At 42.1% G+C, this 15124-nt stretch overlaps 1 protein-coding gene across 1 annotated transcript; it reads right to left on the bottom strand.

The window, feature by feature from the left end:
• Positions 1-3185: 3185 nt before the first annotated feature.
• Positions 3186-14408, bottom strand: TSEN15 (TSEN15 tRNA splicing endonuclease subunit). Its single transcript, XM_010019643.1, has 3 exons — positions 14336-14408; positions 12990-13125; positions 3186-3387 (listed from the first exon to the last, which is right to left on the bottom strand). The coding sequence occupies exons 1-3, from the start codon at positions 14406-14408 to the stop codon at positions 3186-3188; spliced, it is 411 nt and encodes a 136-aa protein (XP_010017945.1).
• Between the last annotated feature and the right edge of the window lie 716 nt (positions 14409-15124).

Here is a 15124-nt window from a genome sequence, read left to right as displayed (position 1 = left end):
TTCCTCAGAAATTAAGAGCCACCACTATCTAAGGAGATTGGAAAAAAGGCCTATATAGAATCATAGAATCAGAGAATAGCTAGGGTTGGAAAGGACCTTAAGATCATCTAGTTCCAACCCCCTGCCATCAGTAGGGACACCTCACACCAAACTATGTCGCCCAAGGCTCTGTCCAGCCTGGCCTTGAACACCGCCAGGGTTGGAGCATTCACAACTTCCTTGGGCAACCTATTCCAGTGCCTCACCACCCTCACTGTGAAGAACTTCTTCCTTATATCTAACCTAAAGTTCCCCTGTTTAAGTTTAAAGCCAGTACCCCTTGTATAATCATTTCCAGTGGGACACATGGCAGAAGTCAAAGTCTCCAGACACGGTTTCTCTGAGTCAGCTTCTGAAGACGGGGTAAGCAGTTTACAGAAAAAGAGGCTCACATTATGGTCCTCTTTCTGTGTGTAAAATAATAAAATGAAGGATAAAGTCAAGCATCAGTCATGCAGTAAACTGCAAAAGGGCAGTATTTCCCATAAATTGAAGCAAATGCAAAAGAATTTGCTTTTGGGGTTAAGCATGTTGTTTAAATTCTGCAATGTGTAGCATTTGTTACAGTCATCTTCGCACACAACCAGCTCTTTTACGACACATGCTCACACTGGGGCTGAAGTATTTAACAGCTTATAACAAGGACAATTTACCTGGTGGTATGTAGACTAGCAGAGCGTAAGGTTTACTCTATGGAATAAGCAGTAGAGTACATGAAATATGGATGTTAAGGTCAAACACAGCATGTCAGGAGTCAACACACAGCTACCCTTTTAAGGCAGCATGGCATTGGACCAAAATAAAATGATGGCTTTCCTCCATGAGGGTAGCAAGACTGAGAAAGGGAATTTTTCTTTGCCTTTCTCCATGGCTGAAGCCCACAGATGCACTGTCTCCTCTTGCTGTGTGGAAAAAAAGCAACCATTTTGTTTCTGCCTGCATCAAAACACACACAGCCTCACATATGGCTTGTCCAGTTACTCTAACAGATTGGGGTACACATCTATACAGTTGTAACCCATCCAAGCTCTGTATGCAGGATCAAGTTAACAGCTGAAAACAAAAACTGCCAGAAGCAAACCTCTCTGAGCTGGTATTAGCTGCCAGAGCTCTCACCTCAGTGAACCACAGCTTACATGTGAGGAGCTAGTTTTAAGACACTACTGTCATAATGTACAACAGCGAGAAATGCTACCAATAAAAAGATGTAAATAAATGGCACTGGTGCAAGGGACGGCATCAGGGAGCTGTTCACATGCTCAGAGTAGCTTCATGGATTAGCGAGGCTGAGATAGGCTTTGCAAAGCACCATGGCATAAACAACAGCCTGTTCCCCACATAGTAACATGTTCCTCAAGTCAGCATGGTCCCCCCCAGGAAACAGTGCTAATGGTGAAGCTGTTAAAAATGCTTTCCTCTTTGCCCATAGGTGCCATGCAGTGGTCTGGGTAACAGTGCACCCTTCTCCTCCAAGTCTGTTCGATGGGTGTGTGCTGCAAGCCTAGGAACATCCCGAGAAGGCTGAAGTCTGAACAAGTCAGAAAAGCAGTTGCCTTCCTTGCCCAGACCTGCAAACACTCAGAGGATCAGTGTCCAAACACAATGCCTAACACCACACAGGTTGCAGGCTTTCCTGCCCTGGACTTTCCCTTCTAGATCCTTCTGCCTCCCAGCGTATTTGACCAAATTAGGTTCAAACTCTGCAACCATAAGAACATCCGCTCTAGTCACAGTGATAGTGAAGCTTAAATGGTTTTTGATTTCCAGCTTGGTTTTTTGGATTCCCTCCCATTCTTATACCCATGCAAAAAAAGAGCTCTTGTGCTTCAAATTTTGAATGTGTGGTCCTTGGCCGCACAAATGTCATACAGACATTTTTGTACTCAAGAAGCTGCTTCTGGGATACTGTTTGACTGCCAAAGAACTCTAAGTTTAACCTGAAGATTTCTATGTGAAAGACATGGAAAAAATCCTCGAGAAGAAACTTCAGATCGTTTTTTTACCTCTTAACTTACTCCTAGCTGAAGCACCTCTTGGGCAGCCAGTCCAACATGCACAAGCTATGTCAAATAAAAAAAATCTAAAAAATTTAAAAAAAAAAAAAAAGAAAATCCTAGAAATTACAGTGGGTACAGAAACCTGCCTGCTGCATGAAGCAGGTAACTAGCATCCTCTTACGAGTGTAGATGGTGATGTACTTTGGCAACAGATAAAAAAAGCCCCATTGCCATGCTCCTCTTCAGAGAGCTTTGAGCACTAACATGACAGTGAAGCACTAAAAGCATACTGAAGCTATTTCAGACAGGAAACCAAAGAGGAAGGCATGTCACCATTTAGACAACTTCATCATACTGGGATGTAAACACAGTGCACTTTTTTTGGTTCTTAGACAGTTGTCCAACACTGTATGTGAAACAAGCCCTTAGTGGTGCTTCTGGATCATGACCTTTATCATGGTGTGCATTCAGCTACATGGTAACACTACCCTGGATCAACACTTTGAGGTGTGGTTGATCTAGTCATAACCTACCACCATGTGAAAGGCAGGCCTCTGCTCATAGGTATTTCAGGCAGATAAAGAGAACCCTCTTTACTAGTCTATGCTTTATTCTAGTAGCCTCTTTTATTGCTATAGTCAGTCTTCCCTCTGCAGTGAAAGACTTAAAATAAGGTATTTCTGTGTAAAAGTATTTTCTCCAACAGCAGGGAAAAGAAAGTAAGTGTTCAGAAATGTAAGCTGGGAAATGGCATGAGTGCTTCTGACAGTGTTAAGACAAAGACACTCTGTAAGCTACAAAGCTCTTAACTTGGTATCAGTACCTCCACCAGAAACCCCTTAAGATCTACCTTTAAAAATATTTACAATATAGGTAAGGATGTGTTTATTCTGTTATGTACCTGACAAGATACAAAGAAGAGACTAGCTTTGGAAACATCTCACAAGTATATTTATTAGTCTCAAAGCATGACCCATTTCATACTTTAAATGGCATTTCATTACAGTATAGCTGCACAAGCCTCTGTTCTCCATGAAAAGATGCTTGATATGCAGAAGGCAGACTTTAGCACATAACTTATTTACATACGTAAGTTCCTGGATTTGTTTAGGTTTCAGGACAGTAGCTCAAGAAAAGTGTTTGTCTTAATCACTTCAAAAGCTTTCTTTTCTTTCTCCACTGTTTATTGTCTGTATCTTCAGTATCGTCAGGAGGATCTGGTATTACAAAGCCATCAGTCATTTTATAGTAGACTACTGTGGAATCTGACTCAACTATGGCCAAAGTAACTGACAGCGGGGTGTCAGGATCATCCTGTGGGAGTGACGCTTTCTTCATGATCTCTCTCATCCTAGAAGAAGAAACAATCAGTTAAAAAGGAGTCCACAACCACCCAAGGAGGGCACAAAGGTAGAAGTGCACCACTGCTATTTTTATTCACCTTGGGTTCATTCTGCAAATTTGTCTTCACAAAAGAAAGTATAATATCTGTTCTAGTAAAAATCCAAAGTTGTATAATCAAGCAACAAAATCAAATTACAAAGAATCTTATAAAAATACACTCAGTTACATACATCTCTGCTGGAAATGGCTCAACATATGCTTCTTAGCTTTGCTTAGGTGTACTATTGTGCACATCCTGGGTTCAGCTACAGCAGTCATTTTTTCTCCTTCTTAGTAGCTGGTGCAGTGCTGTGTTTTTGACTTTCAGTCTGGGAACAATGCTGATAACACCGATGTTTTTAGTTGTTGCTCAGTAATGTTTACTCTGACCAAGGACTTTCTCAGTCTCATGCTTTGCCAGAGAGGAGGGGAAGCCAGGAGGAAGCAGAGACAGGACACCTGACCCAAACTGGCCAAAGGGGTATTCCATACCACAGCACGTCATGCCCAGTATATAAACTGGGGGGAGTTACCCGGAAGGCCCAGATCGCTGCTCGGGTCGGGCTGGGTATCGGTCGGCGGGTGGTGAGCGGTTGTGTCCTTTTCCCTTGTTATTCCTCTTATCATTATTATTGGTAGCAGTAGTGGTTTGTATTATACCTTAGTTACTGGAGAGCTGTTATCTCAACTCGTGGGAGTTACATTCCTTCGATTCTCCTCCCCATCCCTCCGGGAGCGGGGGGAGGAAGGAAAAGGCGGGGAGTGAGCGAGCGGCTGCGTGGTTCCAAGTTGCCAGCTGGGCTTGAACCACGACAATGCCTCAACCATCCTTCAGCTGCCACAATCATAGCAGGACAATTGCTAATGGCCTTGTTTTCATTAGATTAAAAAAAAAAAAAAAGTTAAAAAAATCTGATTGACACATGGTGTTCAGTTAGAGGACAAAATAATTAAGACTTGTTCCATCTGCAGAGGTAAGTCTTCCAGTCTCTTGTACTACAATTCTGTGCCAGATTGTGGAAGACCCAGGCACTGAAGCCAGGTTTCTCTACCTCCCTGTCTAGACTAGAAGCCACAAGACTTCTTCAAAACAGTCACATAAATAATGTCATCCTTAAAAATTCAAGACAAATTTAAGCATTTTTCCTGTTCAGCTTATTTTAAGAATAACATGCCAGTTACTTTTTAGTACAGAGCTGAGTACGACACTTATTCCAGAGTCTTTGTATTACTGTTCTGAGCAAGTACTGCAGGAGCACAGTGCCCAGGGGCAGAACAGCAACACTCCCCATAGCAAGCATTTCCACAAGGAGCTTTCTCCTTGCACTCAAGGTCAGGTGCAAGAGGGCTCATCTGGGATTGCCAAGACAGGTTACACTCTGGGGAGAGGTCAGCTATGCAGTGAATGTGGGAAAATTAAAACAGAAATTGCCACTCACTTCATGCGCCCCTAAGATCTCACTCACCATAAACATGCATTTCTGAAGCTGAGCACTGTAGCTGAAAATAAGGCTCTTTCAAAATGCATCAGCTTTCGAACTTCAATCATTATCTTCCTTCGAAACCTCTTTGATCCCTTAATAAAAGCCAAATGGAAAGTGGCAGAGAATAAGCAGCAGCCTGGAAAGCCTATGCTATTAAGCCCATGACCCTCTTAAGTATCCGTGTTCTGAACTGTTCATAATTCAGCTCGGCTAAATTCAGAAGTGCCTTTTCTTTTGGTTTCACCACTGGCCCATATATAATGCAAGCAAGGCAATACAACATAGTTAGCCATTTCATGCAACAGACACTAAGGCTGTGAAAAGCCATACTCTGGTTCTCCAACCATCAGCACATTCATAACAAGAGAACAAGTAAACAAAGAGATACTATACTGGCCACTGACAGAAAAGAGACACCTGCAAGAGACTCATACTGCTACTGGCAGAGACCCAGAGAGGAAAGAACTATCTGTGGCATTTATGAAGCAGTAGATATTAATCTCTCTCCTGGGAATGCAAAATAGAAACGACAATAAAAAGCCAAATAAAAGAGTACAGCTACCCAGGAGAGATATTTTGGGACCCAAAGAAACCAAACTTGTGTTGAATGTGGACAGTCCTATACATGGAAGCACAATCAGTCAGTGGCCTGTATTCACCTGTCAGCCACGGTAGAAACTCATTCGTATTTTCTTTAGTAACTCTCACCATTTCTCCTCCTAGTCTATTAAGTGGGATGGATGTTACAGTAAGGTCTTAGTTCTAGATTTCCCACCACCCATCATTTCTTCTTACACTGCCAAGCACAGACATCTGAACCTTTATTTACCCCCATTAAGCATTTAGACTTAGAAGATACACCATGATCCCAAAACTCGTCACGTCTTGACAACAAATTGATGTTTCTTTGCATGCTTGACTTACTTTTCAGGAGACTGAGTTTCAGGGTTTATGTAAAGAGCACAAAAACTTAGGCCATTGCCTCAGGATGATCTTTTAACACTGCTATCCACAGAGCCCAATAGTTTCCACTGCACACTGGGAATCAGCCTCTATTGCCATAAAGAATTAGAACTGCAAGTGCAAATTTCTCCTCTTGCCACTTTTCTCAACACAGGCAGCCCCAAAACAAGAGCTCTCATTCATGCATACCACAACTAGCCATAATGCAGTGCAGAACATCTGCAGATTAGTGGGAGGGTATCTTTTGAAAGAATAAGCTTCGGAATTCAGGAAGTCTGTATCAGACGCCTGTGTTTCCTCTCCCCCCCGAAGGGCATCACTGTTAGTCTGTGGTGTTGCATGTTCACAGTTTCTCTGCAGCAGCAGACATTTCAAAGGAGGAGTCAGAGAACATCTGGGTTTGTGCCGATTTCATTGCACTTGCTACCTGCCACAAACAGAAAGATGAAATATTACAGGAAATTTATAGATTTTTAATCCTTTTGATGTATCTAACACTGTCTATGGAGGGGGGAAAGCAGCAAGAAGTGTTCTTGGCCTGCTGAAATTCAAAGGAATGCATATTTGACCTCCTAAGCAAGGCATGAAGCCTTTATTTCACAAGAGACAGCCCTCTAGGCTGCCCATCTCACACAACAGCTGCATTTAGCAACCAGTAAACTGAAGTCCTAAACAAGAAGCCCGTATGTTAACAACTCCTCCCTAAATTAATGGATAAGCTCCTTGATGATCAGTATGTCTGATACATTATGCTAGGTATTAAGGATGGCTTTTGCTCAAGTAAAAGTGGATTTAATGGTTCTGAAAGCATCAAATGTTAGAAGCCTCTGGAACAGGGGTATTCAATAAATCCAGTACTTTAGCATACTCCACCAACAGTCTTGATAGCCTTCATTTACCAGCATCCTTTTCCTCATGAGTTGCAACTGTGTTAGGTCACGTTCTTCAAACATCATTCCCACTGATACCAAGGGGTCCACAATGACTCTCATTTTGGTTCCCTAGCCTTTACAGGCCATGCTCCAACAGCATGAACCTCACAGAAGCTGCAGTGTCAAGCATTCAGCATGGACTGGCTCTACCTGGTTCCTCCTTTTCAACAGACATTCAGGTATGCCCACTCCACCGGCTAGACATCAAGGTTTAAGCAGAATGTACAGACTTCACATGAGAAAATGTACAGCTGAGAAACAGTTAATACTGTTCTGCAGTGTCTGAATAAAAGCTTAGCATGTTTTCAATACAGTCTCAAGTAAAGCTCATGTTGGAAGAATGCATCATTCACTTTGTCATCTCCTGAAGGAAACTATACAACACAATCATCAATCACCTGCCTTCTTCATCACCTCAGACTTGCCCACTCACAGGCTCAGCCTAGCCCAGAAGATCAGGGACAATCAACCCTATACATGCTGCCTTCTCAGGATTTATGCCAATGACTACCTGGTAAAAAAAATAAAAGGCATCCAGAGCTCCAGGAGAATACACAGAACAAGTGTGTGTGCTGCTGCATGCACAGTGAGAAGACTATGAATTAAAACTTCTTGCAACCACTCCTTTCCTTTCTCTCCTCCTTCCTATGAAGAAAAGCTGTTGGATGTTAAAACAGGCAACACTGAAGCTTTAGGTTTCCCCACACAAAAAAGTACGTCTTGAACAAAAGCACTGTGAAAGGAAAACAACATACATAAGCTAGGGCAATACGTGATGATCAGGAGGCTGGAGCACCTGCTGAGTGACTTGGGGTTGTTCAGCCTGGAGAAGAGAAGGCTCATGGGAGACCTTATAGCAGTCTTCCAAGTACTTAAACAGGGCCGGCAAGAAAGCTGGAGAGGAACTTTTTACAAGGGCATGTAGTGATAGGACAAGGGAGATTGGCTTTAAACTGCAAGAGGGCAGATTTAGATGAAATATTACAAAGAAATTCTTTAATGTGAGAGTGGTGAGGTGCTGGCACAGGTTGCCCAGACAAGCTGTGGCTGCCCCATCCCTGGAAGTGTTTAAGGCCAGATTGGACGGGGCTTTGAGCAACCTGATGTAGTGGAAGGTGTCCCTGCCCGTGGCAGGGGGGGTTGGAACTGGATGAAATTTAAGTTCTTTTCCAACCCAAACCATTCTAGGATTCCCTGAAATCCATACAAATCCATCCAAGAGAGGAATTTTCCATCTCTCCCCCCATCTTCTTTTTTTATTCATAAAAGACTTTTGTACTAGGTAGGCCTTCAACACACATCAGAAATCTACCATCTTTCCAACTGATCCACTCCTAACAAAATAACAACTCATTCCAGAGAAAGAAACCTATGACTGGTAAACTTCAACTGTAGCTTGAGGTTTTAACTTGTATCCAAAAACTAAAAAAAAAATCCAAAACAGAATCATCAAGATAACATGGGTAGAAAGCTTTGTGACAAACAAGAGTATTTCAGTGATTTGTCCCATGCAAGCACCTCTGAGAAGCAGCAGTAAAACTGAAAGCTAAGGGTAATTTTATGGAGGTTGCATAGAGCTTCATTTAGCTGAAATGGAACTACTGCCTTCCATACCAGAAAAGCCAATAGCTTTCAATCTGCCCTTCATACTTGGATGAATAATTCATTACAGGCTTGGCCAGCCAAAACAGCTCCCTCTCCTCCATGGAAGGCAGGGCTGGAGAGTAAGCACAAGTTGGTCTCTGTACCACTACACAGAGATCATTACTCTGTGCATCAGTGTGCACCACTGCACCAGACTTCTTCAAATAGGCCTCTTGACAACACAACCAAGGCAGAAGAAACCTCCTGTAAAGCACAATACCTTGAATTTAGCCAACAATACAAAACCATCACAGCATGGCTCACCATTATTCCAGACCTAGCTGCAGGGCAGGCAGCAATATTAACTTAGTGCCTTGAAATATATGTGAAGAATCATGTGCTGGTGAGAAAAGGTGTAAATTGACTGCAAAGAAAAGACTATGTGCCTCATTGGTCAGGAAGAGGAACTGAAACCCCAAGGAACATAAAGTTCTTTTTTTCCATGGAAATTGAAAAACTAAACAAATCATGCAAAAGAGAGGAATCAGAATTCAGCAAAGTTCTGCAAGACACACCAGCTGTAGGACATTCAATCACAGCACTGTGTAACCAACTCAGCTGCACGAACCACAGCAATCACTTTTAAACTATTAATAAACAGTTTGCATTTAAAAGCAATTAATTGCATTTTCAATGTGTGATTTGCTGTATGAGTAAACTCAAGTGATGCTTATAGCAGAAGAGTTACTGACAAAACTGTGATGATGCATGTCACACTTCCAGTGCATTTAAAATACCAGTACTTCTTATAAGCAAAACCACTTCAAATTAGAGGAAGATCTGTTTCACAAACTACAAATTTAGAAGAGGATAAATCACTTCTGGTACTCAGATTTGCTTCTAAGGATGTTTATCAGCTTTAAAATCGAAGCATTTATGTATTCTTTTTCTAAAATTAAGTTACCATTTTAACAAAATAACCCTTTCCTTCTTAGCCTAACCCAAACTTTGCAGTCTCCATAACCTCATGTAACTGACTTCATCCTTCATTTCCACCACTTTTGTACAAAAAAGAAACAGGGCAGTGACATAGCATTTAATCTGATGTGTTATTAATAGCATTCTGCTTGGACGTTATTTGTCTAGGACAGACAACACATAACTCCATTAGATCCAGCATCTAAGTCCCCGGTCCTTGGTAGGGTTAAGGCTTTCAACACCATCTAGAAAATCCAGCTGTCAACACTGCAAGTTCTCCTACACTTGCTGAGCTTGGTTTATGCAAGTCATTGCTGCTAGCTCTGAAGCAGGACTAACTGCTTCCTGTGATTCGAGGAGCCACAGTTCTGGAATGTACTGACAATTAGGCACTTGGTGTGTACTAAGGTGTCATCTGCAATAGTTAGCAGCAAAGATGTCTCAGCCAATGGACTGACAAATTCCTCCTCAAGCATGAATCACTTCTAAATTCAAAAGCATATAAACAGAAGGTTGTCCAAACCTCAGCCAGCTGTGTGTGGTTGTCAGAGTGATCCAAGACACACAGAAGCTGCATCTTATTCTCTAGGTCTTTATTCACAGAACATTCAGCAGTCTTCATTCTAAGAGCACGCACAGCATGAAACCACTTTCCAGACTGTATGAGACTACCACTGACATTGGTGGGCACTTTGCTCCAGACCCTGTGATTTTGTGATTCAGTAAGTTACAGTGCAGCCTCACACTGGCAGGGCAGGATGATCAGCTTCCAGCAAGCCGTTTGTAGAAGCAGACAGTGAGCTTAATAAGTTGAACAGCAGTTAATTGTCATGCATTAAGTGGACATGATGAAATCTTATAATAGGCTAGGACGCTTATATTTGTCATTTGCTTAGGTGTCTTGCTGGTGATTTCTACAGTAACTTTACTACGGCTTTCTAAGGACACTCTCCTCTGAGCATCAGCCAAGTAGGAATCTTCACAAGACAGATGGGAAGGCAGAAGTTGGCTGAAGTGGCTTTGAGAGGAAAACCACCCCTGCAGACCCAGGCCATACTGGTTATGCAAGGAAATGCTGTCCATAAATCCTGCCATTTGCTAGCTGCTTTTGCAAGTAGCGCATTTCCAGGCCCATCAATGAGGACAGAATGTTTTCACCTTCCCAAGCCCTTCTGGTGGCTTACTTTCAACATTAAGTGAGCTGCGTTCACTTGTACTCATACCTTTTTCTCTACACCTTTAGCAAGTAACACAAAACCCCAAAGCATTGCTTTGAACAAAACAACAAAGCACTTAAGTACAAAAGTTTTCCAGTCTATAGCTTAGGAAGTCAAATGAGAAAATATCATTTAAGACATCAGATACCTAACAAGCCTCCTGCTATCAATAATCACAACAAAATACTCACTGCTGTCAGAACAAAGAGGCAGCAGTACTGTAATACTGCTTCCAACTCCTTCTACAGGATGCCTTTTTAATGGCCTCCCTCTGTGCTATGCAGCTTTGAGCTAGTTACTGTCTATACCCCCTGGTTTTCACCTACTGTTCCAGCAAAGGAGCGGAGGAGTTGATGCAGTTCTTTCTCTACAAGGACAGAGCAGGCCTCTCTGCACCAGCACTAATGAAATGCCAAGTATGCATATGCACATGCATGTTTAATAACACGAATACAAACCTGACACCATCTATGGGTATTCAACACATACAGGCTTTAATGAATTCACCTGGCATTACAGTCCAGTATTCAGCTCATTTTAGTGACAATATGCTCTATGTAGTTGCTCTGTACCAAAACCTAGTCACAAACTGTACTTTCAGTCAATGTGATGCATTCACTTTTTGCTTCTCTAACACACATCCTTCCAATAATGGATTCCAATCCACACTGGTGCCAGAAGCAGAGCAAACAGTATCACCACAGTACAAACAAGTTCAGAAGCTGCAAATGAAAAGCTCCAATGAAACAGTAAAAGATAGGACATCCGTGCAGTGCAATCTCTCAATGTCATTAAAGCAAACTAGAATGTACTTGCTGGCATTCATCCAGTGACAGAAATCAAGAGTTTCCAACCTAGATGAAAACCTACTACATTAAACAAGCATAGCAACTCAGCATGTAGACGTAATTTCTCAAAGATCCCGTATCCTAATTTGTGGCTTTCTTTTCCCACCTAAAATCTAGTTTGAACTCTGAACAGCAGTTGTGTCCTTTTCATACACATACTGTGACCTGCTCCTGGCAGAAGAGAGACACTCAGCATTCCATCCTGCAAGACCTCTCAGCAGCTTTCCCCTGTTGTGGAGAACACACCATATTTCTCTTTAAGACCAAACCCCCACGAGCAACTGACCAATATTTGCAAATGAAAGTTTTTTTCAGCACATATAGTACTCAAATCCATCAATATCTAGTAAGTTATTTTCTCCCCCCTCACAAATATGCACTTAGGAAAACACGTAACAGAATTAAGATAGAAGCCTGTCTGCAAGAGACTCATCTGTCACTACTGAAAAAAAAAACCAAACCAAAAACAAAGGCAAAAACCATAGCATGTCTAAAACATCATTCCTAGAGCGCACACACGTCTGCTAAGTGCAATTCACTAGCTACCTACTACTGTGTCAGGCTGCTGCCCACAGAGCCAGAGGAAACAGCAAACACTAGCAAGATCTGTAAAGCCAGCCCTGAGCACATGCTCCTCGCAAGAGCAGGAACAGAGGAAACTGAAAAATGTACTACCATATGATGCAGCTGAAATAGTTGAGGTCTTCAGAGACATCCTAGGAAAGAATGGCAAATACCAGCAAAAGAAGGCAGCCATTATCAGAGAGTAAATCATACTTACTGGGTGTTTGAGGCTGCTCTCAGGGCCTGTTAAAATATACTGTAAAATTACTGAAGCGGAATTTCTCTAGGCTGCAAACATCTGCAATATCACAAAGTCCTAGCTGTGCTGTCCTCTGCTTGAGAATTACTTGGTTTTGCATGTGTAAGGAAAGCAAGTAAAAATCACAGCTCAAGGGACAGTTACACATTAAACTCTGGGTAAGTAAAACTAAATTTCCAGTTGGAAGTAGCCAAATTATACTTGCAAAACAAAAAGCAGATCAAACTAAACACAACAGGCTTATCCACAGATTAAATGCTTTAAAAAAAAAAAAAAAAAGGTTTATTTTTAGATAGGTCCAGGAGAATTTCTTTCTTCTTAAATACTTTAAAGCCCAGTGACACAAAAAAACATTGCCAGATTTTTCCAGACTACATAAAAGCAACACAAGAATGTTCAAAACATAAGCTGTGAAGGTCTTGTGTTCTAACCCTGTCTCTCAAACACATACTTTGATATCCATTGTTATCTCCTAAAGTATATGCAACTTCTAAACAATATGAAGTGTTTATCAGCAGGATTCAGTTGCTGTGAGAAGCTGGCATCAACAGCATACCACTTTCAGAGAGGGAGAAGCAGAGACTGATGTAACTTAGAAAATTAAAAAAAAAATCTCAGGCAAAGGTATTGCTATCCTCTGATACTCCTTTGTTTTCTCGCCCATCCCCTTCTGACCAAGTCATCAGCAGCCTGTTAAATATCTTACTGGTAATGTGAACCAAACACTGACCACATCCTCACCTCTCATGGCTCAACAATATGTGCACAGGTACCGGCACCATCACTTGGAGACTGTCCTGTTCTCTTTCACGTGCATGTAAACATACGAGCTGCAATTCTGCTACTCCAACATACTTCACTTCATGCCAGTTTCTCCCTAGAAAGGTTCATCATCGATGAGAAGGACCAGAACACAAAACACAAGTTTTCATCATTCAAATATCCAATTTGATATTTAAGTTAACATCTAAGACTACATTTTCCCTCCCTCCTCTCACAGGAGATTTCTCATGAGATGCAGCTACCCCGTGGAACCGTCAAGTTTGCTTTCTGAGAAACAATCCTGTTAAAGAAACCCAGGGGAACAGTATCAGTCTGCTGACTCTAGAGCTACACTGAATGATGGTGACTAGGGATCTGTCTGATAAAGCTTTGCTTCAAGAAGGCAAAAAGAAGATAAAAACTGCACAGCTTTAGTCTGTAATACAAATTTGGACTTTATCAGTACCCTGAAACTGTGAAGGAGCAGGTGCTGAAAGCATGATTAATGATAATACACAGTTCTTCCCTTCTGGTTGAAGGGATAAGTCTGAAGGTTTTTTGCTGCAGAATTACAGGAGCCTTCTCTTAGTGATTGAGGCACTTTCTTCAGAGGTATAACAGTAACAGACACAGTGCTTTCTGGCCTGTAAAACCCCTCCCTTCCCTGACCTTGAGAACCACCAGCCTCCAAAAGAAACTCAAATATTTTTACTAGGCTGGCTGCCTGCCTACACATAGCCCCTTTTTAATAAAGCCAACTTGGAAGAATTGCAGGCAGAAATTAATAGATCATATAACTCTGCTCCACTCTTACAAGACAGCAGAAGACTACACTGCATTTGTCATAATTATTGCCACCAGACTTCCAAGTGATCTTTTTAAAGGAATCCTTACCCTTTCCAGAAAAAAGCATCATAATCAGGCCAGCATACGTCAGCCAGTTGCTAAAATCATAACTTCAGTGAAACACTATGATTTAGTAACTTCAACATTAATCTACAAACAAGGACTCTATTACCAGCACAACCACTGAACTTGTAACTTCACCTTTCCATGTTCCTCTCCCTTCCCCTACTCCTCTTTTGATTTTTTTTTTTTTTTCTCCCAGGCAGAGTGTCTTTGCCCTGGAACAAAATGGGCCCTCATCTTCGTGAACACTCCAGGTAAGCACAGGATAGAAATCTTCAGTGCCAAAATACCATCTGTTTCTTAGGTAACCATCACCATTAAGTTTCAAAAATAACACCAAAGACTTTGTAGGAAAGGTCCTGCTAGTGCGCAAACTTTAACAGCACCTAAAGGAAAAAAAATATTTGCTGAATTACCTTCTAAGAGGTCCAGGTATACCACAAATGCAGCATAGATTTGAGTACTGTCAGATATATCAAGAGACATCATTTCTGTGAGCTGAAACCCAAAAAGTAATGTTGGTGGAGGAAAGCAGAAGTTACATTAAGAATGCACATTTCAAACCCAGAATCTGTACAGCTATCTAAGCCACTGAAGTCTGAAACCAGTTTTAAGGACCAACGGGCAATTAAAAAGCAGGACTTGTTTGCTGACAGTATCTTAAGAGCTATTTTTTTTCTGCATTCCCCCTATTTTGGTGCTTAAGAAAGCAAGCCAAATAAAAATGAGGAATCACAACTATTTCTGGAACAGACCTAGCTTTGTGGAGAAGGGCTATGAATTTTACCTATTTTTGCTGCAGCACACCAACATAAGATGACAGCCAAATTAAATACTTCCATGTTTCCAGTACACTAAAAATTAAGATGGAGTAAAAGTTTAAGACGCTTGCGTTTTCCAGCTGCAGTTTCAGCATTCAAAACCTCGTCCTCGGCCTCAAGTGGCCCCAACAACCCCACCGGTTCTCCTCACGGGCCGGGAGCCGAGCCCCTTCAACAGGCTCAATACAACCAAACATGCTACATTAAAATCTCCTCCCGCCATCACCTACGTGCTCCCGACCCCGAGGTGCTCCTCAAAGCCACGGTGGGGGGAATCTGTCAGGGGCCAGAGCAACGGGCCCGAGCGGGCAAGCGGGACCCCCACCCCGAGTGACTGCGGGCCCCCCGCAGCCCCTCAGCGCCCGGGCAATGGAGGGCCGCAGC

Source organism: Nestor notabilis, unplaced genomic scaffold, assembly GCF_000696875.1.
Source record: "Nestor notabilis isolate BGI_N333 unplaced genomic scaffold, ASM69687v1 scaffold22628, whole genome shotgun sequence".
Classification (NCBI taxonomy): domain Eukaryota; kingdom Metazoa; phylum Chordata; class Aves; order Psittaciformes; family Psittacidae; genus Nestor; species Nestor notabilis.
Note: the sequence above shows the minus strand (reverse complement) of the source record. Positions and strands in the feature narration are given on the sequence as shown.

Coding starts and splice junctions, on each gene's coding strand:
- TSEN15 (XM_010019643.1), bottom strand. CDS start 14,408: ATGATGTCTCTTGATATATCTGACAGTACTCAAATCTATGCTGCATTT. Junction 13,126..14,335: donor ATACCTGGACCTCTTAGAAG/GTAATTCAGCAA, acceptor GAACCTTTCTAG/GGAGAAACTGGCATGAAGTG. Junction 3,388..12,989: donor ATATTGTTGAGCCATGAGAG/GTGAGGATGTGG, acceptor TTCTTCTTCTAG/GATGAGAGAGATCATGAAGA.